The sequence below is a fragment of the Strix uralensis genome, chromosome 1 (assembly GCF_047716275.1).
Source record: "Strix uralensis isolate ZFMK-TIS-50842 chromosome 1, bStrUra1, whole genome shotgun sequence".
NCBI classification, from domain to species: domain Eukaryota; kingdom Metazoa; phylum Chordata; class Aves; order Strigiformes; family Strigidae; genus Strix; species Strix uralensis.
The window spans coordinates 116,707,492-116,731,003 of NC_133972.1; the positions used below are offsets into that span (position 1 = coordinate 116,707,492).

A 23,512-nucleotide genomic window follows, 5' to 3' on the forward strand; every position below is an offset into this window, starting at 1 on the left:
GTTATTACATGTTTAAAATAGAATTCTTGGTGGGAAATTCCTTCTGTTTGACAAGAGTAGTAAAATTGCCTCTGATTTCAGTTCTTCCTGTGTGGTTTATCGCTGCAGATGTAGTCAGTGTTTATCTTAGCCAGCAAGTCTCTTATGGACACTGCCATGTCTTCTAAAAGGCCTTTTTCCATGACAGTAAGAGGGAGCTGCTAAGTGGATTTCCATTTGTTAGTGGCTCTTTCTTGGGTTTGTCTTTTTTTGTTTGCTTAAGACAAAACAACAAAAACCTCTGAGAGTGAAGTGTCTTCTTTGTGAAGACTCCCTTTGTGAATTTCAGATCTATACTGGAAGCTCTTCTGCAGTGGAGGAGTCTGTTCATTGTTAAAGATCATTCTGCCAGCAGTTCATTTATAAGTAGCTCTGAGTTTGATATTTAGTTTAGACCAGCAGTCTTAAATTCATTCCACAGACAAGAATCTAACACTCATTTTGTGCAGAGTCAATTTTCAATTCATCTTTCTTATCACAGACATTTAAAAGTAACTGATTTTTTTTTCCCCCCAAGGTATTCTATACAGTCTAGCTGGTTTGTGTGAGAAAATAACTGTTTTCTAGAGGCAATTCTTTTCCTTCCTCTTACTTTTCTAGGTTTTTTTTCTGCATGAAATTTTGTTGCAAGAAATCCTTCAGACTGTTCATCATTAGGACAGTTACCCATCAGGACAGAGATCTAGCAAACCAGTTTTACTTCCGATTTTTTTTTTTTTCCCCTTCTATCTCATTTCAGATTACTTCTCAAAACGAGGTGAATATCTGTTTTATGATGCAATAGTTCTCTGGGCTAATGGAACACTAGGTGAAATAGTAGGCCATGACTTTGGCATAAATAACCCCAGTTTTTTTATTACTGGCATTGCAAATTTTTTCCAGTTCTCTCTTTTTAGGCAGTTCTTGCACACAAGATCCTACTGTGCTTTGGAGCCATGAAAGGTAACGGCACAGTGTAGGCACGTAGAGAGTAGAGGGAAATGGCAAGTGCTGGACAGTGCAGGACTATACAAGACAAGTTGCTTCCTCATTGTGGAGCTGCTGTGGACAGACAGTACAAGCCCTGAAGATAGTGGCCTCATACCTTCACAGTTGCATCTTCCCAGAGAAATTGTTGGACAAGATGCATCTTCACCTAACTTTATTTCTTCGTCTAGATTTTTTTTTCTCTACTTGATCTAGTAGTTCCTTTAATCTACCTCTGTGGCTGTTCTGTTGGAAGACATCTTAGGCAAAGAGGGCCTTCAGTGCTAGGGGAATGTTTGAAATATGTTCTCCTTGTTTGCAGAAACGGTGGAAAGAGCTCTCTAAGGAGGACCAAGCGCCAAGTTCTGAGCAGTCCCCTCCACACCCAACAAAAATAACCACAGAGAAGTACAATGGGAACAGCATAGGCCTGGAGAACAAAGATCAAATGGAGAAAATAAATACTGACCTGGCCACTAAAGTTCAAGATATCACAGATGGAAACATTGAAAGGTAGGCAAGATGAAGACTGTTTAGAAGACAGATACACTCTCTTAAAAGGCTGAATTACTGTATGCTTTTCTTATCATAAGAAAACTTAAAGATTTTTCTTCAGTAGACAGAAAGGACAGGTGGTATTTGACTGTCTTAATTATTTTAAAAATACAACTTACCAGTTATTCCTTGTGATAAAGTTCTGTTGTTCAAAGGTCAAGAGAAGAGAAACAAATGTCTCGAATTGAAGCAGCTAAAGCTCATGCTTGAAAGCATTTTCCTGCAGACTGTGAACTCTGTTGTGCAGTGTGAAATAGGTCCTAAAAGTGCCCAACATTAAGTCGATACTGATTTTTGAATGCAATGCTATCTTCTGTTTGGAAAAATATATGATACCTCAGAAACACAAGGTTCTTATCACCTATCACTTTCTGTATGGTGTTTGAAATTGTGTCACTGAAGCTATATGTCACCCTCTACTCATGTTAAATCTACCACTGAAATAGATTACTGTGGTTTAGCTGTGTCATATGAATTTGTCTTTCTCTATTAAGTTCTCTGCCTCATGAGCAGTAATGAATATTTGCCTCAGCTGCAAGCTGCTATGTGGGGAATTGCCATTGGAGTTGCTGCACCTTGAGGCACTGTGTCACTTGGGCCTGCCCACCTGAGGGCGGCCAAATGTGGATCCATGGCCAGAGACCCAGAAAGTGGGCTGAGGCCTGCGCTGCATGGGAGGAGGCAGCGTCTGCCCCAGAGGGCTCCAGTCTGAGACGAGATGCAGCCGTGCAGCGTAGATAGGCTGGAATTCTGAAATAATAGATGGATTACTGAATGCACTGCTGAGTTTATCTTTCCATGTCTTGATGAGTGTTGAGAGACAATGACAGCGATTCTGTAGATGCTTGAAGGAGCCCCTCACAAGCAGTGGGGGGGCACTTCTGTAAGAAAGTGTAACTCCAACACATTGTGAGGGTACTTTTAGAGACAAGAATTACAGGGTGGCCCTGATTAAGTGTAACAACACACAACTGATTTTTAGCCTGTGTCCTTGATGAAGATTTGGTTTACAGCCTAAGATGAACAGCATTAAGTCCGTATGCAGATGTGAGTAGGTTAGGATTAGTGAGGCTAGTGTGAACTCAGCAGTGGTGGCACACGCTTAAATACTGTGAATGTTTGCACATAGTACCTGACATTGCATATAATAGCAGCCTTCATTCGAAAAATCTCAGTCACCAAATGGGGCATTGATGGGAGTGAAAGACTAAGCTCAGATAATTAAGCTAATTCTATTCCCTGTTGAACACATAGGTCAAAGCACCACTTAGAGCTTTAACATATGTCATTTACATACTTCATGGGGCTTCACTGACTTGAAAGGTTGTTAAAACAGAGTAAAGATTACTTGGTTTAGATTTTATACCCTGCTGCCATATGCTGCTGCTGGGTTGATTAACTGTCGGGAGTGTGTTGGGAAGAGGTTTTTACTATTTGAATAGCTTTTTTCCCTGTTCTACGATTTAGGATTTACCTTTTTTTTTTTTTCCTTTAAGTACTGTCCGTAAACGACTGCGAGAGGATAGAAAAGCAAACACAGCACAGAAGCTACAGCAGATGAAGCAGAAGCTAAATGAGACTGAAAGAAAAAGAAAAAGGTGGTTATATTGGAAACCTATTCTCACTAAGATTGGGTTTGGTACACTGATTTTAGTTGGCGCTTATTCTTGCTGGAAAATGTATTTTCAAGAACATTCCTTGTAAGTAAACAGTAAGCCTGTCTGCTCCAGCAGCTCATTCTGCTGCAAGTTAATGACTAGGGGTGTGACTTTAAGCAGTAAACTCCTTACACCTGGAGTGGGTACAGACTATTACATACAATAGAGAAGTGATGTAAACTTGATCACATGTCAACATCTCAGGACTTTGCACTGCAGGTACTTAGAAAAATGAACTGCTGCCCCCCAACAAAGTTGATGTTTTTTGTTTATATGAGCAGGTACAAACTTGCTGCAACTGTTTATACACTTTTTAAAATGGTGTTCTACCAGATCTTAAGCAAACCCTGAACCACAGAGGTTTAGCTGCTGAAGGCTGTCTGGGTTTAAATTTACATGCCTGACATAAGCAATAAACAGTGTTGTATCATTTACATTATTAATGCAAAGTTATCCTTAAATGTGTGTAATGTGTAATGTACTAGTGACATGGACATAAACCTTTTATATTCTTATGACCTAGGATAAATATATTTTATAATTGCATATTTAATCTTTTTGTAGTTCACTGTACTTTTAAAAGCTCAGTTTGTACAAATTTCTGACCAAAAAGAATTTGATTTTGAAACTAAATGTAATTATAATTTGTGCATGAAAATAATAGTGCAGCCATTCCCCATATTTTGACTCTCCAGTTTATGATATGAGCAGCTAGGGGTCTGATGAAGCACTTACCAACTTCTATTCTGTTAATTTGCATTCCTTATTTATTTTTTTGTAGTTTTCATTATTTAAGTAAGGCTTGGAATTTTTTTTTAAGGCTTTTGAGAACTTAGCCCCCACTGAAAAGCATACTGTTGATTAATGTATTCAGACTTCAACTACTGTTTGAAGGCCAACATTGTTAAAGTTCTGACATTCCATTAAATGTGAAACATAGTGTTTTGTGTGTCTATAGATTTTAATTGCTAGAAAGAATAAAATTCATTCATCAGTAATAGGTGTAGAAAGCATATCAAAGGAAACTAGAGTTGGACTTCCAAGGGTGGTTGTAGTAGAAAACAAATGTTGGTAGTATTCTCCTGTACACAGTATGTTCTGCTGTATGAGCCACTTCTGTAGCTTCACAAAATCTAGAACTGCTTTTCAGGTTCCCCAGCACTGTAGAGGCCTGACTTAAAACACTTAGTAACTAGGATTTTGGGAATACCTATGCTACAGTCACTTTAAAATTCTTGAGCAGTTCCTTCCCACTAGTTGGGTGATAACACTTTCTAAGTAGTAATTCAACACAAATCACTTGCTGTCCTTTAAATTCTCTTTGAATACAGAGATCATATGTGGCTGTATGTAGCTTGCTGTCATTCAAGTTGAGACCTAATAATTTGTAGTATTGGACTGCACTTTGAAACCTGGGTTTTATTTATTCAAGCGTTGCCTTGTTGGGTGACTTCAGAGAAGTCATGTTTTTCTCTCTCCATTTTCCTAGCTTGGTTGTTTTCTGTTGGGTACAGGGGTTTGAGGGTGAGTTCTTTTTTTCCCTCCCTCCCTCCCTCCCTCCCTCCCTCCCTCCCTCCCTCCCTCCCTCCCTCCCTCCCTCCCCTTTTCTCCTTTTGTAAAGCACTTCTTGTATTTACTGCTGAAAAGTACTAAAAGAGCTAGATAATTACTTTGCTCCTTATCCAAAGGAATTAACTTGAAAGGTTTCCAGTACTTTCAAGCTTAGTAGTAACATACCAGGCATGGGGCCCAAATCGTCTGACATTTACTACGCAAAGCTAAGTTGAGTTTACTCTTTGAAATTCTCATTTCACAATAGCTAATACTATTTTGGACTAAGCTGTTTATATAGTAAACAAATGCTTAAGGGTCCAGATAAGGAAAACAAGTGTAGTTTCATACAGTTCTGAATTTGGGAAATTGCGTCAGTAAAACAAGACAATTTGTCCCGTGGCATTATTGACCGACTACGCAGCTCTAATAGCAAAATGACCTACTGGCTGCTGTGACACAGTAGAGGCAGGCAGCTTGCGTATTTTAAGACATTTCATAATTTTTACAAACACAGTAACTCTTTTAGCCAACGAGGCTTGGCAAAAGATTCTTTCCTTCTTTCTTTGAATTGGGAAGACAGGTTTTTCAGTATCAAATATAACTGATAGTAGGTGTACATGTATGTGCCTTATAAAAGATATTTTGGTTATGGAAAAACACATGGAATGTAATTAAATGTTTTTGTAACAGAAATATTCAAGATTTTATTCTAAATAATTAAAAGCAGCTAAGGAAAAAGTGCAGATGCAGCCTTCACTGAAATCACCCTGTCATTTATCGCCTTTCTGTTTGCATGAGAGAGAGTTTCTGGGCCACCAGTATCCTGCAGACACTGAGCTCTTAACTGTGGCTTCTCAAGTTGTCACTTGAATTTTTTTCTTGATTCTGTCTTCTGAATTCTGGCTTTTTTGTTCTCTCGATCCTGAGCAGGCATTCCTCTTTTCTGGGTGGGGCAGAGTGGGAGGGGGCCATCTGACATCATCCCTCACTTCTTGACGCAATAAAGCGGGACTTGCACATTCAACCGCCAATCTGTAAAAATTTAGTTTGGTTGCATGATTGTATCTGTCTTGAGAGTCTTAACTGTTAATAATTTAAGGACCAGAAACCATTACATAGTGTTTTGGGCAAATCTGTTTTGTACAGTGAATTGTCCAGAATGGTATGGGTGTAGGAAGGGAAATTAAACATTAGATCCCTTAGTACCTTCCAGGAGATAATTTGGATAAAACCCTTTATTTCTGGTCGGTCAGTAATCCTTAAAAAACAAAATGGAGGAGGCTTGTTCTCTTTACTGCAAACTGAGCCCTTGTGATACTTTGTTACTCTGTAGAATTTAAACTTGCAGCAGTTTTGCACAACTTGGATGTTAAGTAAGAACAAATACGGGCCAAAATGAAGAACTGTCAATCCCAGTGACCTCTATCGTAGGAAATGCTTAAAGAAAGAGTAAAACTGATGGATGTGCCTTCTGACCCCTCTTCTGCCTCCCCCCCTGCCCCCAGTTTCTGGCAAGCTGCTGGCTGGTCCCGTGCTGCTTCTAAAATGCTGTTGCACTCGATTCAAAGTGTTACTGTGTTGGGTTTTTCCCTCTGTTCTGGAAATACGTCAGTCAAAGTATTTGATGCATAGTGGACTTAATTTAATTTGATTAAACAATGTTTGACCCTCAGGTGAACACTTCTGTACAAATCATGCCTGTTTTTATAAAAAAAAAAAAATCACTAACAAACATTTGGACCTCTGTTGTAAGGGTCTTGCAAATTAGGAATTAGTCCTTTAGGTTTTCTGTTTATGTGCTTGGTGCAGGGGCAGTCCACTTAGAGTGACGGTACATCTGTATTTTTCTTGAAATGTATCAAGTGAAATAATTGAATTCAGCATGAAATAGTGATTTGAAAAACATTACGGATTAATTCTATGGAAGTAAGATGTTGCAAGTGAAAATTAGCTTATTTTGTAAAACCTTGAGTGAAATGATTTACTGTCATCAATTTATATCCCACTGAAAAGGGAAGAGGTGTAAATGTGTATACATGTATGTGTGGCTGGATTGTGCAGGCGATTAAAAAGCTTGGCTGGCTTTAAGTTTAATGAATGTTAACCAAATTATTTAGTTTGCTGTTTGGTGTTACAGTTAAACCTGAGTCACTTGAGGACTGCACAAGAAACTAAATTAACACTGACAAAAGAGGAAGTCTTCTGCATGGCCGAGTGGCTTAAGTCAGAGGATGAAATTTGCAAAGTTGACATAACACGTAGTAGTCTTCCTGGGCTTTTTTTGTTTTCCCCTGAAGCTTTAGGTCAGTCTTTCATTTTTATGTATGAAAAATAAATGTGTTCAAAATTGCACCTCTGTCTGAGTCTTTCTTTAAATTGGAAGGATAAATACTTGGAAGAATTTTTTTAATGTGTCTTTGATCAAAGAAAGCTGTGTTATAAATCAGTGTAGTGCTTGCAGAATTTAGAAGCGTTTTACTTGTAGTAGCTTGTGAGTCCCGAGGTCTTTTTCTGTGTTTTTCAGAGTAGAGCTTTACCTTCCCTAAGAACAAAATGCCCAGTGTTGGGATGTCTTCCTCACCACGAGAAACCTTTGCCTAGAAACACTTATTTCCATGCTGCTGTGCCAGAACTGGCCTACAAAGCCATGAGAGGGGATGTTAGTGTTGAGAGATGCAGCCTTCTGTAGTCCCACCAGGGCCCAAGACGTCTTCTGCAGTGCTTGTGGTTAAGTGCATGAGTAGTAGCTTGGTGCACTGAGGCCTATATGTGAAGCTCTCCAGCAAGCGTGTGCCTTATAGCGTAATATGGAAATACCTCTGAAAAAACAATGGCTTTCCAAGAGCGCTTGCTGCGGGCAGACAGTAGGCAGTAGTTGCCACAGGGAATGCATGAGAAGCTGTTTGGTGTTTATAGTGAATTGCAAACCCCCTGTCTGTTCTTATTGCTTTTTTTTTTTTTTTTTTTCTGTACTGTGTACTGAATCGGTGACTTTCTTTTGCGTTGTATGTCGCAGGCCGAGACTGACTGACACCTAAACCTTCAAGACTTGTGAATATTCTGCAGCTATAAACTGCAAATTATTGACATGCAAAGCGAGACATGAACCCCTCTTCGGGAACAAAAAGTGAGGTCTGTTAAGTACCAAGAAGACCTCAGTTATCTGTTTACAGCGTAAACTGCATCGAGGGGATGAAGACCACCAGCAGCATGCCACTTTGCAAAACAAAATAATTTGCCATCTTGTGTTTTTATAATGCCGGTATTACTGTAGAAAGATGTAAAAGAAATAAATTAGGAAATATTTTGTTTTGTACTGCCATTCTTATTGTATTTTTATACTTTTTGGCAGCATTAAATATTTTTTTAAATTGACAATACACGGTTGTGTGCGCATTATGTTAGGCAGAAACTGTTAAGAGCCTGTTTTGTGGAAAAAGAAATGTTTTACCTTAAGGTTTCCTGCTATCCTGTCTTAACTGGAAAATGGCAAAATGATTAGAATGTGCTTTATGCAAATATTTTCATTAATGCTAAGTATTGTAGTTTGAGCTAGGAGGAACTCTTGCACATTTCTTTTGTAATACACCACTAAGAATATTATTTTATTAATCTGACCAGTTGGTTTGGTAATCCTTCTGATGTTTGCTATGAAATACGCACAAAAGAGTCACTTTGTGAAGGGAAGTTGTTTTGTTGGTGATGTTTTAAAGGGGGGAACAATGGGAAAGCTGACCTCTCACTGCCCGCAGTCATATATAATTAATGGGTGCTGAGGGCCAGGTGCAAAGCGCACAATGTCAGTGGTGTCTCTAATTAAATGGGTTTTGGATTGTGCCATCACAGCGTGTTGTATGTACGGTATTTTACTTCACTTCTCCCCTCTCTTGTCACCTTTCTCCTGCCACAGTCTGCGCAGTGGGATTGGAAAGGGGCAGGCTGGAATGGTGCTTATGGGACTCAACAGGGTTTCCAGCCCTGCGCCTGCTGTAACAGCTGATCTCAACTCTGCCCTTGCTGACGTTCTCCGACTGTTTCAGATAAACCTTAATTCATCAAAAACCTATATTTAATATGACTGCCTAAACTACGACGTGGTGGGGGTTTATATGTAACTTGTACTCCGCATATTTTTGTATCAGGTTTTTGTGCAAATTATACAGTTGCTGAAAGTAAAGCATGGAAGAGGGGGGAAATCTGGGCCCCTTAAGGCAGATTTTGCTGAAGTAAGCAGCAACCTGAAATCTTAACTTGGTTTCGAGGCTCATTCATGAAAGCAACTGTACTCAGAGTTGTGTTTAACTTGAAGGTGAAGCTGAATCGGGGCAGTACTTAATGCCGTTACTTGAGCTAAGTATTGTGCTTGACACTATCTTGAAATAGTTTAAATCACCAGAGTCTGGTTTGTCTAAATACTTTAATTTCTTTAGATGTTTAGTATTGTTCCTAACCTATGTTGGAGGAGAAAAGGACATCACAGCTTCTTTCAGCTTTCATTTTTAAGTTGGTGCAGCTGTGAGACCAGGAGTGTTTATAATGAGAGATCATGGTCTGCGAAAACCACTGCAATAAACCCTGTTGTTGTCCAATACAGGAATGGAGCCTGTTTATGCCGCTTGATATGTCTTCGAGTACAGCAGTTTGTGCCCTTTACCCATGATTTAGGGTTTCATTATTTTTGTCCTTTCTGAACTGCGAGTAAGCATAAGGTGTATGACTACTGGAGATGTGCACGTGCTTCGCTTATTCTATTTGCTGTTATCACAGATAATTATCAAATATGTGACTAATTTGTGTTATCCTGTGGGGTGTAGAGGGATAAATGTACTTTGGCCCTTGTTGCAGAGTGGACTCATCAAAATGCTGGTGGCTCTTGTTTTTTAAATAGTTTTCATCTTCTGAGCTGCTGAACTAACTTTGATGGCAGGGTAACTTGATGAATAGGCAAAGGGGATTAAAGATGGAGTAGTTCCCCACGCTGAGCTTTGTCAGGTTTTATTGAGGGCTGCCTTGTGACAGCAGAAGTCAGCTCACTGGCACAGGGACTCCTGACAGACGCACTTGTTTTGTTATTTCTACACAAGGCCACAATTCTTGACTGCTACTGGGAAAATGTATTTTAAAAGGTGAAGGAAAGGGAGAGGCTGACTTCTGAAACAAAGGACAATTGAGCGTGTAATTGCAGCCTTGAAAGAAATGGGGTTAGAAGAATCATGGACTTGCAGATTTTTAAATGAAAAAGCTATAATTTACTGGCTGCCATATTTTTTTTCCATCCTCAGGAGCAATGTTGCAGAGGTACATGCTTTATGGTTTTGCTAGTCATCTTAACAGGAGGATGAAACTGTGACCTTGTTCTGCAGCAAGGTTTTGGTGTGCGAAGGGGCAGGCAGCCAAGGAGGGTGCAGCAGTCAGGCTGTGTTCGGATAAGTGCTTAGGAGTTGTAGTTACAGCATCAGATAGCAGATATCCCAATTCAAATCCTGATTTTTTTAAGTAATGAGCATTGCTCTGGGGAATCTTGCAATTTTTTCTGCCACAGGGCTATTTTTCACAATTACGTTAAAAAAAGAAAAGTCTGTGGCCTGTCTGGAATGGTCAGGCTTCATCTTTACTACCAGTGAGTATCTTATAACCCAAGCCTTAGAGCAGACTTTCCTGCAGTATAGCGATCAGTTGTGTACTGCTCCTTCCTAATCTGCAGAGCGCCCTATGGAATCATTTTTACAGCCGTGAATCTCTGGTGGAGGTAAGTCAAGGTATCTCGCTGGCTAAAACCACCCGTCCACGCCCTAGGAGCAAACTCCTAGTTGGAGGACGCAGTAATTCAGCTCGCCCTTGTTTTGAGGCCCTGTGCACTCCAGAGGGAGAGATGGCAGTGTGACAGTTAACCCAGAAACCAAACCCAGGATGGGAGAAGGCTGATGCAAGTCTGAGCGTGGAGTTCATCGTAACTTTAGAGAGCGGGAAGAATTTTAGAAGAGCTACCAGTGATCAAAATCCCAAGAACTTAAGTTCTTGGACCTTTTGAATCTCTAAGCCTTTAACAACTTTTAACTGCTTTCAAATATTAGATTTTGTGCTTCATATTGCTTGTTAATAGCTGAAAAGAGATGCCAGTACTGGAACACTGCTCAGGACCAGCATGGATATAAAGGTCAGTCAGTCCAATGAGTAAGAGTAGAGAATAAGACCAACAAATCTTAATTTTGTGTTTCCCATTGCCTGCCTTTCTCACAAATTTATTGCAAGATCTAGATGAAAAGGTAAAAGAATATCTTAAGGGAAAGGGGCAGGAAAGCCACCCTAGCTACTGCTAGTTAACTACACGATGGTGCTTTTCAGTTAAAACACATTCAAATGCTACTTTCTGTTTTCTCAGGGATCTTGCCATTGTGTTAGAAGTCGGAGCTTGCCTGGTGCTGTCACATAGGATGTATTCTCTTGGTGCATGAACAGATTTTCTTCAGATGTGTAACTACGGAAGGAACAGCAGGTGGTAGGGCAGCCACTCTCTGAAACCAATGTTTCAGCCCCAATTCCCGTTAACCTCCAGAGGAGGGGGGTAGTGCAGTGCCCAGCCAGAGCACAGAAATCCTAAGGGACTACCAGCAGATCTGTATTTAGAAACAGAGAGTGTTAAAGAATCTTGGTTGGCTTGCACTCATTAATTGCATTGCTTTAATTGCAAACAGTTGAAAGAATTTAAATTATAAGATTTTTTTTTAAAAAGTCTTGATCTTTATTTAAAAAAAGAAAATGTTAAACTATGTATTCTGTCATTAGCCAGCAGATATATTTTCCTAAGATGCTTGCAACATAAGTACCGGTTTAGCCAAAAGTACTGGTTTAGCCAAAATCACAATAGTAAAAATTACTGTGTTTAAGCTATTTGCAAGAATATTTTCATGAGAAATCACACCTTTATCTGTAATCAGTAAAAGAAGGAAAGAAAAAACAACTCCCATGCCTCCAAAATTCTGAATGCCTCTTTGCTGTGGTCAAACATGCCTTTGCTGGTGCTTCAGAATCCCTCCTCTAGCTTTTTATCACCACTTCTCCTTGTTCCAAGCCATACTAATTTTGACTGAAATTTACTCTATTATCACAGCTGCTTTGATTTTGATTAATAGTTTTGCAGTGAAATACTTCTGAACTGTAGCTTTCCAAATGCCGCTGGGCATACATCAGCCTCCATCTTGATTAATACAACCAATTAATAAAATTTTTTCCTACCTTTCTGTGGATGCCCAAGCAACCCTGCTTATTGCCCAGATAAATTTAAAAAAATCGAAAGGGTAAAACCGTATCATTTAAAACCCACAGAAGTTGACTGCAGTATTTCAAGTGTTTTTAGTACCTTGTACATTTTAGACCTGCACAATGTACTCTGGATCTTGAACAATGTTCCTTGCCTGGGCCAAACAGCTGCAGCAAACCCTGTTTGGGCTTGCTATTTGTATGTGGCAAGTTATTTAAACCCTGAGGCTTTATGCAAATTGACTCCTTCGATGCAACACATGTACTCAACAACCTGTTTGCAGTACTGAGCATCATCTAGAACACCAGGCTGCAGATGGCAGAGACATTTAGTAAGTCTACTGCAGCATGGCTGAAGTTCACAGGTGTTAGAATAATGATGACACTTGTGAATGAAGCCGTTAACTTGATCCCAAAGGAACTAAGTACTTAAACAGAGCCAACTAAATAAAGCTTATACAATCAACTTATTTAAATAAAAACAACAAAGAAGTCTCAAAAAACCAACACCCTCCCCCAAGAAACGTAAAAAGCTTGTGCCTGTTTCCCCACACCAACATCCTGTGATGGTTGGAAGAGCCTCATTGAAGCAGCTCCAGTGCATCTGTAGCTGTTTCCAATAGCTGGATACGCAATACGCAAGCCCTGGTTGAAGAGCTGGCTCTTCAATAGGCACTGTTCAGTACCTTGCCAGTCCATGTGATAGAAGACATTCTTTACAGCTGGAATTGTCTGAGCCCTGCACAAATGCAGGAATATGCCCATGCTCATCTACTAGAAGGACCTACACCGAGGCAATGCAGAGGTCAGCGGTTCATCCCCTTCTTTCTTTTCATCTTGGGAGAGCTTCAAGAAGGTACAGCTGATTTAAACAGCCACCTTCATCATGCTGGTTTGCTCAGCAGTTCCAACTGAACTCCCCAAGTTAAATATTTTGCCCCATTTAAAAGCCACCATGCCACGTAGCAGCTGTCAGTTCAAAGTATTTTTCTTACCCACATCCATCCACCCTTCTAAAGTAAGAGAGTTCGTGTTCTGAGATGAGTGTGTTCGACCTGCTAGATCATTCTTTCTTGAGCTGTTCTCTAGTACATCAGCAAAGGCCCACCTCAGACCAAACACGGACATTAGAGTGTGCAGAGGGGTCAGTGCAGGGAAGGGAGAACCGAGCATCTCCTACAGATTCAATCTAAGGTCACCTGCTGATTTTACTGGTAAACCTGATACACCCAGCTGGTTTTCAGGTCTAAAGCCCAAACCAGGGCCACAATCAACTTAAACTTCTGACTTTTAAGAAGGTCAGATTCTAATCAAGGAAAATGAATACTCTGTTCCAGATTTAGCAGTGCATAAAAACACACAAGTAATTCTTGTGATTTACACAGGACTATGTGCTTAAAGTCAAGAAGTTCTCTAAGTATGTACTGGTTCGAGGCAAAGTTTTCAACCAGCTTAGCAGGTTCAGATTTCCAAACTAATGTACAGCAGTAAATTACACTCGTAACAGTTACCAAATCTCTCTGTGCTCACTACTGTCCAGTTACAGGTGATGTGTTACAGAGAATCCGAGAATCTATTACAATGAAGAATAACATCAGAAGAATATTTAGGTCATTAGTCCTTTTTTAAAAATGCAAAATTTGAATAAACAGTATTTGCAAGCAGGAAGTATCACCATATCACAGAATCACAGAATTGTCTAGGTTGGCAAAGAGCTTGAAGATCATCCAGTCCAACCATCAACTCAACACTGACAGTTCCCAACTATGCCATATGCCTCAGCGCTATGTCAGCCCGACTCTTAAACCAGGGATGGAGACTCCACCACCGTGAATGGGATCTATATTAAGGCAGGCTGCAGATGGTTTAGCCTTCCACTTGGCTATAGAAAGTCAAGCTTCTTATAAAACAATTACAAGACCATGAGCCAAAATAAATCTTTGAGCTCAGACTAATGTGATCTTTTCAGTCATGTTATTTGGTTCAACTTCTGGTTGCAGCTTGAAAGTTTCTTTTGATTCACAATCACAGGCACATCAGTCATGCCTGAATGCTAAATCTATTAACAGCTCATTTTTTACACCATAAAACATGACATCTTCATGAAACGTGGCATCTTCGTGCATTACTGCTATAAAAGCTTATTAATATGAGCAAAGGATTACTTTACATTTCTAGCATGGTATTTAGTGCTAAGAAGCATTAGTGTTAATACAATTCAAACATTTATAAAACAAAGAAATTAAAAAAACCCACCACTGCAGATCTAATTAATCGTGAAGCCTTTTCAATTCGCCTAATGCCAGCAACAGTTAGTTCACACTCTCGTTGTTCTACACGTATCTAGGTTTGTGACTGATTCAAATACAGTATTTGAGATTGCCTACCTTTTACGATATTATCTGAAGGTATTTGGACATACAATTATATAAAGCATTTGCTCCACACACCAGTTCTTCAAGGTTCAATTTGCCCTGCATTATCTCCTGCAAAGCAGATTTAAGACTAGGAAACACTTAAATTTCTTATTGTTTTGTGGAAAAAGAACAGTAACTGAATATTCATCCAAATATTAGTCCTCTGGGACAGGCATTCACTATGATTCTCATCTCAAGCTTTCAAATACCCCAACAGACAAACAATATGGCATGCTTTGGGTGAACAGTCACATTCACTAACTGCTTTTCTCTACCAATAGGCACAAGTTTTCAAGTGAAGCTAACTACTGAATCTTATTCCTGCACCTTTAACAGATCTCTTCAGGGCCACTGCTGTTCCTTTCCGAATCATTTGTGCTACTGGCATGACAATACCATAATCAAAAAAAAAGAATCTATTTAGCAGACTAAATATTTAAAATTATACCCTGTATGTATGTCAATGCCTCTTAATTCATAAGCTATAACTTTGAAATTCTAGATTTAAAGTTACTTCTAAATAAGCTGATGTGACCAAGCACTTCCAAAAGATTGAACATATAGCTTAATAATGCAGCAAGTACCATTACAAACATTAAACACACGAATTACGCATCGCACAGCTGGTGTCTCAGACTAAGCTTAGAAAATATACAGATAGGAGGCTGCCTGCTATTGGGGCAATGTTCTAATTCCTTTGTATTTCAGAGCACTGTTTTCATCCTCAAATTAGTCTAAGAAGGCTCATCTTCCTAGAAAGCTTTAGTTTTAGCATCTCTGCAGCCCTTGGAAGCAGAAGGGAAGTTATACAACGGAGGTAGACCAGAAAAGATAGAACAGGCTGCTCTATTGCTGGCAGTTTCCCCAGCTGAAGCTACCACGACAGCACTGGGAAAAGAAGGCAGAACTAGATCACTTCTGAGCTTCAGTGCTATCACCAGGAAGGTTCTGAAAAAAGCAAAGATCCACATTGATATGGAAGAGTAGGGTTTTATCCTCATAAGAAAATCTATGCCTGCACATCAGTCTCAAGTGGTCAGCTATATTAAGAAGGTGCACCATAAGCTTTTCCATAGCGATAACACTTAACCAAAGAAAAAGTTTTTTTAAAAAATATTTTATTAGAAAAACATTCAACCAAAGTTATTCAATAAGCAACTGTACAAAACATATTTCTTTGGTCAATTTGTGAAAGTTACCTTAATTTCTTTAGCTACCCACACATGTGAACAGAATTGTTCTTAAATAAAAAATTTATATAGACAAAGTAAGCTGCTGTTGCCTGGCAATTACTATGTAATCACCTTCGCAAGGGATGTTTGAGACTGCACACGTGACTTACAGAAGAATTCAAAACTAATCAGAAGAGTGCAGGTGGAAGACCACTGCCAAAAAGTAAGCGCCAAGAACTTGGTATTTTCCATTGTGAAGAAGTATCTGTGGAATTATTGCTCTGCAACAAAAACAGAGTAATTCATGAAGTTTAAGTAGTAATGATGTCATTGTAGCTCTGGCACATGTATTAAAATAATGGGCAGCATTTCAAGCGTCAGTATCATTGTGGGTTGCTTTAGAGAAGAGCAATGGAAGCTTGAACTTGATCAAACCTTTACACAATTTTCCCCCACCCCTCAGACAAAAGAACTGGTGTTTTGGTTTGGTTTTTCAGGTGAGATTTTAATCAAAATATATCTTCATTTTGGCATAGCCTTGATGATTAAGAGCCAAAATGAACCCAACCCATACATTTTTAACTTTTCTAAAATTCAGCTGAGTAATATTTTTAATGTTCCATATTGAAGAAAAATGAAAATAACGGATATAAAATATGAAAGTAAGAACTCTAGATCAAAAAGCACTTACTTCACTTTTAATTAGCTGAAGCCATTCATTAAGATAGTTAACAAGAGCAAATGCATCAGGGATGTTGTCCCCTTCTGAGCAGAATTTCAGAAGAACTGCCATTTGCACTCCTTTTGAACAGCTGCAACAAAAATGAGCAGGCATTTCTACTTATTTTCTAAGTCCAGAACAATTATATTTAAGTATTAAGAGCAACAACAATCTGCATATGGCTTGTTAAAAAAACCCCAAACCAAAGAAAAAGTAAAAATGTATGCATATACATATAGGTATTTGTTTTCCTCTCCATACTTCCTTGATTACATTTGCATACTTCATGTTCTTTTTCTTAGTCTTGAATTTCTTCTTTGCTTTGTGAGGCAGGAATCCTAGGTCACAGAAGAGTTACTCAGGGCCTCTTTTACATACTTAGTTTGCATTTATACAGATCCTTTGATACAATCACTCCTTATCTTTCTGTGTATTTCAAACAGCACTTTGGCAGGCTGCAGATCACTACTTTACTCACAATATTCCCATTTTTTCATTTAGATATGAGGATTGTTATTATATTATTATTTTTCTTCCTAAAGTCCTGCATTTGTACATTGTTTCCATACTGAAGTCAGTACAAAGGTAAGCATGGTATTAGTAACTCTCCGGCTGTTGGATGCAACAGTTTGGACAGGTGTCAAAAGCAATAGCTAAAAAAAAAAATAGAAGTGAATTTTCCACCTGACATTTACAAAACAAACACCTTTTGCAGAGCTAACAGAGTTGTACAATAACAAATGCGTATTATTATCCAAAATTTGAAGCTCAGACATGCTTTCAGCACAATTTCTGATGCACACACCTTTTAACAAAACACCCACATCTAATTGTTTGCTTGCCCCGAAATCTTAACTCATTCTTAGTCTCCAGAATTTTATCTTTTTTTTTTTTTTTTTTTTTTTTGTTAAACAACTGATGATGGAACTATTTGTCACAGGAAACAGTTTTAGTTGAAGTATCACAGGGACAGAATTTTTCTATTTACAAGTTGCAGTTTGCATAAAATCAGATACCAGATTAATCATGATCTCAACTGTAAAGGCTTTGTTATTTTCCTTTAGCCCATTCACTTATATTTTTATCAATTTTTAACTTTATGATGCCGAATTCCCTATTTTTTTCATCTTAATTATGGGCTTGATCTGGAAGAAGTTCTATTCCTATAAAATCCTTTTCTATGAAAAGAGGGACTTTTCCTATAAGACAGCAGTTTAAAAGATAATTTTACCCATGTTCTAAAAACAAGACTTCTGATATCTTTCTGTGCTTATCTTTAGGCAACTCACCTCTCGGTAAACAACATTTTTGTGATGCCACCTCCAGGAATATGTAGAACTTTTTCTGTATCATTTATTCCAGGGTAAGCTGCTACTTTTTCCATTTCTTTCCAGTTTAGCTCCTTTATAAGGCCTCCCACTGCTTTCTCAAGATCAGGTGTAAGTAGGTAGCGTAATGGTGTCCTAGAAACGAATCAAGAATAGTCTGACAACAAAAGACACTACACCAGTGTTACCACTTGTGACAGAAAGAAGCTGCAAGCATTCACACCTCACACCTGCAATGAAGAATAGCACTGACATGCCCTTCCTTCTCAAATTAAAGTTAAAAAAAGTAGCCTGTGGCCTCAAAACAGTACAAACTACTCAACTTTCTGCCACAAATAGAACTAAAGTACCCTCTTTTCAGAGGCTCAAATAACTGGCAAGTACCAGATACATAAGCACATGAAAGAAGAACTGCTTATGGTTGTTAAAATGATTTACAAATAAAATGTGCTTTTTCTTCCTTCAGACAGGAGGTGATTAATTTAAAGTTTGTTAGGGTAAACTTTGATTTCACCATGACGCAGTATTTTTAATAAGCTCGCACTACAAGTACATGGAGACTTCAGTCAAGTCTAAGTATTTTCTGAATGCACTACCCTTGCTCTTTAGTAAATCTCCTATAAGAGTTATTCTGTGGTGCTAAGGGAGGCAAGGGGGTTAAATCACCACAAGTTATGACTCAGATCGCATTGAATAACCATCGGTCCTCTCATTTCATTTGATGCCAGCTGGCCATCCTGCAACTGTATGCAGATATTACTGGTAACTATATCTGGGACCTGCACAGACCTAAACCTCCTTTAAGGCCGTATACATTTATACAGCCTGAGGATAACAATTGGTCTTCTGCAAAAATACTGAATTTTATTTGTTTTTATTAAACCACCACCATTCATGATGTCCTCAATCAGCGAGTAATGCTTGTTTTTTTAAGGGGTAACACCTAATAAAAATATATATAGTCTGAACCTTGCAGTTGCCTCCCAACAAATAAGAATTGATAACATCCTATTAAAAAAAAAGAATGACAACTTGCTATATTAAAGACAACCTTCAAAATGCAGAATAATGAAGAAGAGGTAAGAAACCAACCAATATTCTCATTAACCATTAAAAATGTAATTTGTGACCTGCATGTTAGCAGCTAATCCCTGACATTGCCTGCAGCCACAAGAAAGTAAGAAGTTAAAACTGAGGCTCTGTTGCCTGACAGTGCAGGTCAAGTGCAATTTACTTACAGCTTATTATTTGCTCAGTACTTTCGACACCAGTAACTAACAAAGTTCAGAGACTAATCCTATAGAACATAATGTTTTAATATATTAAGTATTTCATCACCTATGAACACAGCCAAGCAAAAGAACCCTGACAAAAGTACTCAGTAGAGGGAAATATGTCAGTTTATCGAAAAGCACAGAAACATTAATTAGGTCTTTTAATGACACAAACATACCCAAGAAGTTGCTCATCATCACGCTGGTATGCATGGCTGCTAGACAGAAGAACAACTCTGGCACATTTGCTGCTTTTCACCCAGGAAAGCAGTGTTTGACAGAATGGCCTGTACTTGTTCTTATGCAAAGACAGAGAAAAAAAGTGAAAAATATATTCTGTCCTTAGAAAAAAAAGCTGTAAGCCAACAATACTAGGTGTTACCTATAACGTTTAGCAGTGATGTAAATTTTTCTTCATATCCATTTAGTCTTCAGCTTTGCATATATTTTTAAAAAGCAGAGGACTGATTTGGTTGTTTACTTAATCAAAACTATATGTAGAATGATAAAAATTATCATTAAGACTCCGTTAACAACAACAGTACCACCTATTTTGTGTGCCATTAATACCAATGGAAAAAGCTTTAGAGTAGGATGGGATGGTAGGATCACACGGCACTTTTCCACACTTTGAACTGTTAAAAACGGCATCACAAAATTTCTTCTGGCATGGTATTCTGCTTATTTTAAATTACAGCCACTGTCCAGTTAATGACTAATTCTAAATTCTTATTTTTTACATAATGACTGCAGTTTAAATTAATATAGAATATTCTAAAATAATTAAATTGGAGTGACACCAAAAATTAAGTTATTGCAATAAAAGAACATACAGAACCAATAAATGTAAAGGAAAAACAAAGGAAAACCCAGACCATTTTGTAGTTTCAAGAATGTTAATAACTAAGGACATATCTACACTAAAATCTACCAACATAGGTGGGCTGTTCTGGGGCTTGGAAAACCAAAACAAAATCTTAACCCTCAATGAATGCAGAAGTCAGTTTTTGTTAGCTAAAACTGTATCAACTGCAGAAGGTGTTATAGCACAAAGCAGAAAAATATTTTGCTGGGCCACTTAAACTATTCGCCAGCAGAACTATACAAACTGAATAGTGAAGTAAGAACAATCTGTGAACACACGTACCTTTATAAAAGGTGATCTGATCTGCAGAACTACAAGTTTCTTTGAAGGTAACGCATACACTACAAGAAGAAGTAATTAAGTTTTGTGAGAAGAAAGCAAGACATCTGGGTTTAGAGATATCCAGATTTATCCCATTTACAAACCTCAGGATAGTAAACCTTTCAGATCAATTCATATGGGAAAGCCTGACAATATCCACAGTGTTGAAAATACATATTTTTGTGCATTGTCTTCATTGGACTTAATTTCACTTGTCATAAATTCAAAGGATTGAATGAAGAAAAATATATGAAGATCTGCCTCCTGTAATGATTCAGATAATCTCTTTATACAGCTTTACAAAGATTGACAGATTATTGTGAGATTTCCGTGATTTAAGAGGGTAAAAAAAGATGAAACGAAATGCAATGATCAATAGAGGAAGGGAGGATAAATATCCTTCTACACCAAAAATTCAGCTTGCATTCCAACAGTTTACTGTAAGTATGTGCACACTTCATGTTGCTTTGGATTAAAACTGCAGAAAGTTTTGGCAGCACGGTAGTATGGTTGAAATTCAACATTTCTTACGGGTTCCAGATGTCAAATTGGTTATCCAAAATAACAACAGTAACAGTTTCCTCTGTGAAGTGTAAATACATTCTTATCTGTAAGTTACTGAAGTTATTACTGACCTTAGTTTAAACATTGTTCCCATAAGCAAAATGTAACAACAAAAAAAGTAAATGTGACATTTCTGCACCTTATGCAGCTTCCAAATACCTTCAGCATTCAATACGCACCTTCAGCATTTATACTTAGCTCCAGTGAGTTTTCTTCTCCTGTTGCATATGGATTATTTCCAACCATTGGCACGAGGCAATCAGTGTAGAAGTAACCAACTTTAGTCATGTCAAGCGTGGAAATCACTAGATCTATTGCCAGTTGACCAACATTTCCCACTGACACTGCTGGCTAAAGTAACAGAAGTTACTGAATTACAGCGTGTTTTATGGACAATACAGGATGCTCTTCAAATAGTGAAAGCCTAAATTACTTCAATTCTGATCAAACATGATTTCTTTAAGTGGCTGGTCATCCTCTGACAAAGCTGACTATTTCTTAACAGATTACTAATAGAGACTTTGGTCCCTGTCCCACAAAAACATCCTGACCACTTCTGTGAATAGTCCTGTCTCATTGTAAACTTAAATAAAGGCTTGGAAACTTGTCTTCTCCCTCTCTTTTTTTGGATACAGAGTAGGTAAGTCACTCAAAGGATTAATGCTGAGATTGGCAGGCTTCAAGTGACACCTAACGGCAATACTGATATTACATATTAAACCTGTAAATAGCTTGACTCATATACAAGAGTAATTGTTTTTCATCTTTTAAGGATGAAAATGCTAAGAATCATCTTGGATTTATTTCATAGGAGTTGCCATGGGTTATCCACCGATCAGGGCAGCTACTGACCTAATCTGATGGCACAGAAAGAGAAATTCAAGAGTTTGTGTCCTTCCTCAGAAACTATTACAGGAAGACAATAGTAAAATTTTCGGTCGCTTCCCTCTAATTTATAAGCAAGTCCGTGTCTACAAATTGCTGCTGCCACCAGTTGCAGAAACACATCGAGTTTGACGCTGATGAGCTCATGGTGAAAGAGGACGTAACAGCACTTACTGACTGTCACTCCAAACTGGCTGGTATTCACAGAATCATCTAGGTTGGAAAGGACCTTGAAGATCATCTAGTCCAACCATTAACCTAACACTGACAGTTCCCATCTACACCATATCTCTCAGCGCTATGTCGACCCTACTCTTAAACACCTCCAGGGATGGGGACTCCACCACCTCCTTGGGCAATCCATTCCAACGCCTAACAACCCATTCTGTAAAGAAATGCTTCCTAATATCCAGTCTAAACCTTCCGTGGTACAAGTTGAGGCCATTCCCTCTTGTCCTATCGCTTATTACTTGGTTAAAGAGACTCATCCCCAGCTCTCTGCAACCTCCTTTCAGGTAGTTGTAGAGGGCGATGAGGTCTCCCCTCAGCCTCCTCTTCTCCAGACTAAACAACCCCAGTTCCCTCAGCCGCTCCTCATACGACATGTGCTCCAGACCCTTCACCAGCTTTGTTGCCCTTCTCTGGACATGCTTGAGTAATTCAATGTCCTTTTTGTAGTGAGGGGCCCAAAACTGAACACAGGAATCGAGGTGCGGCCTCACCAGTGCCGAGTACAGGGGTAAGATCACTTCCCTGTCCCTGCAACGGCCTGTTACTCCCAGACAAAGAACTCAGCCGCGAAGTGTTTCCTGGGGCTAGTCAGCTGATCGGGAATGACTTCCCGTGAGCCTGCAGAGTCATCCTAGCCTGTGCAGCCCTCCATGAAAGGTGGTAAGGTTACCTTTCAATAATACGGTAAAGAGACTCACTAGCAGGAAAAATAATGGTTTGCTACTTGGAAGCCTGCACTGGAACTCTTACCCCACAATAAACAAAGTAATCTCTGGTAGATTACCTTAAATTCATTTCATACCATGTACGAAGGTGATTAAAACACTTTCTTAACCAATGCTAATCGCAGTTTAAATATAGCGGAAGTGAGGGGTTTTGTCATTGACAACTGTTAGATATCGCATCTAAATGAAAAAAATAACCTTTTAGTCCAGTGGCAACCCACAGGTACTACAAATCTTGTAAAATGACATTCGGCATTTTAATCTTGGAGAGACAGCATATAGCTATAGCTCGGCACATAACAGCTTGACAGGAGCAAAAACCGAGGGGCTGAGGAGGGAGAACTGGACGGAAACGGAAGAGACGGCATTAAGCTTAAACAGTTTTGCGAAGGACCCCTGCAAATCCTTTTTTACTCGGCAAAACATCTGATAAGACATAGATACGGGCACTGCAACCGGCTGCCCAGCGCCTCTCCGCCTTCCCGCAGCCAAGTACCCAGGGACCACCCTCGGGGCAGGGGAAAGAAAGCCCGAGGCGCCCCAGCCCTCCGCTCCACCGGCGCGGGTAGGCCAGGGAGACGAGCCCCTGCCCGCGCCCCACAGGGCGGAGGGAAGGGTGGAAGGAAGCCCTCAGCGCCCGGGCCCCGAGAAGCGGCGCGGCCCTCTCGCCCACCCCGGGATGCTCCGTCAAGCCCATCGAGGGCGGTGGGGAGTGGGCGGGGGGTAGAGCAGGAGCGCGACCTACCATGAGCAGAGTGAAGCCTTTAAAGTCGGAGCTGGCGGAGCCCCCGCCACGGTCGCAAGGAACAAACATGCCGGCCGGGAAGAGAGGGAAGAAGGAAGGAAGGAAGAAAGAAAGAAAGAAGGGAGGGAGGGAGGAAGGAAGGAAAGGAAGGAAGGAGCAGGGGCCGCTGTGTTTCTCCCCTCAGCAGGGCGGGGTGGAGCGGCCGTAACAGGGGGCGGGGCAGCTGCCGCGC

The 23,512-nt window shown here is 39.4% G+C and overlaps 2 protein-coding genes across 4 annotated transcripts in view; one reads left to right on the forward strand and one right to left on the reverse strand.

The window, feature by feature from the left end:
* The window catches only part of PTPN2 (protein tyrosine phosphatase non-receptor type 2), a 32,734-nt gene extending 24,640 nt beyond the window's left edge, over window positions 1-8,094 (forward strand). Inside the window, exons 8-10 of one of the 3 annotated variants that reach the window (XM_074877943.1) lie at window positions 1,328-1,518; window positions 3,057-3,158; window positions 7,789-8,094. In XM_074877943.1, coding sequence (XP_074734044.1) covers window positions 1,328-1,518; window positions 3,057-3,158; window positions 7,789-7,810 — 315 coding nt within the window. In that variant the 3' untranslated portion in view covers window positions 7,811-8,094. Of the gene's footprint in view, window positions 1-1,327; window positions 1,519-3,056; window positions 4,159-4,707; window positions 7,125-7,788 lie in introns of those variants that run through there. The other 2 variants (XM_074877924.1, XM_074877932.1) reach the window with 2 other exon arrangements.
* Window positions 8,095-9,484: 1,390 nt separating this feature from the next.
* On the reverse strand, window positions 9,485-23,489 carry PSMG2 (proteasome assembly chaperone 2). The gene is made up of 7 exons (XM_074877957.1): window positions 23,281-23,489; window positions 20,874-21,045; window positions 20,092-20,150; window positions 19,124-19,242; window positions 17,632-17,805; window positions 16,313-16,433; window positions 9,485-15,902 (listed from the first exon to the last, which is right to left on the reverse strand). The coding sequence occupies exons 1-7, from the start codon at window positions 23,347-23,349 to the stop codon at window positions 15,810-15,812; spliced, it is 807 nt and encodes a 268-aa protein (XP_074734058.1). The 5' UTR covers window positions 23,350-23,489; the 3' UTR covers window positions 9,485-15,809.
* Between the last annotated feature and the right edge of the window lie 23 nt (window positions 23,490-23,512).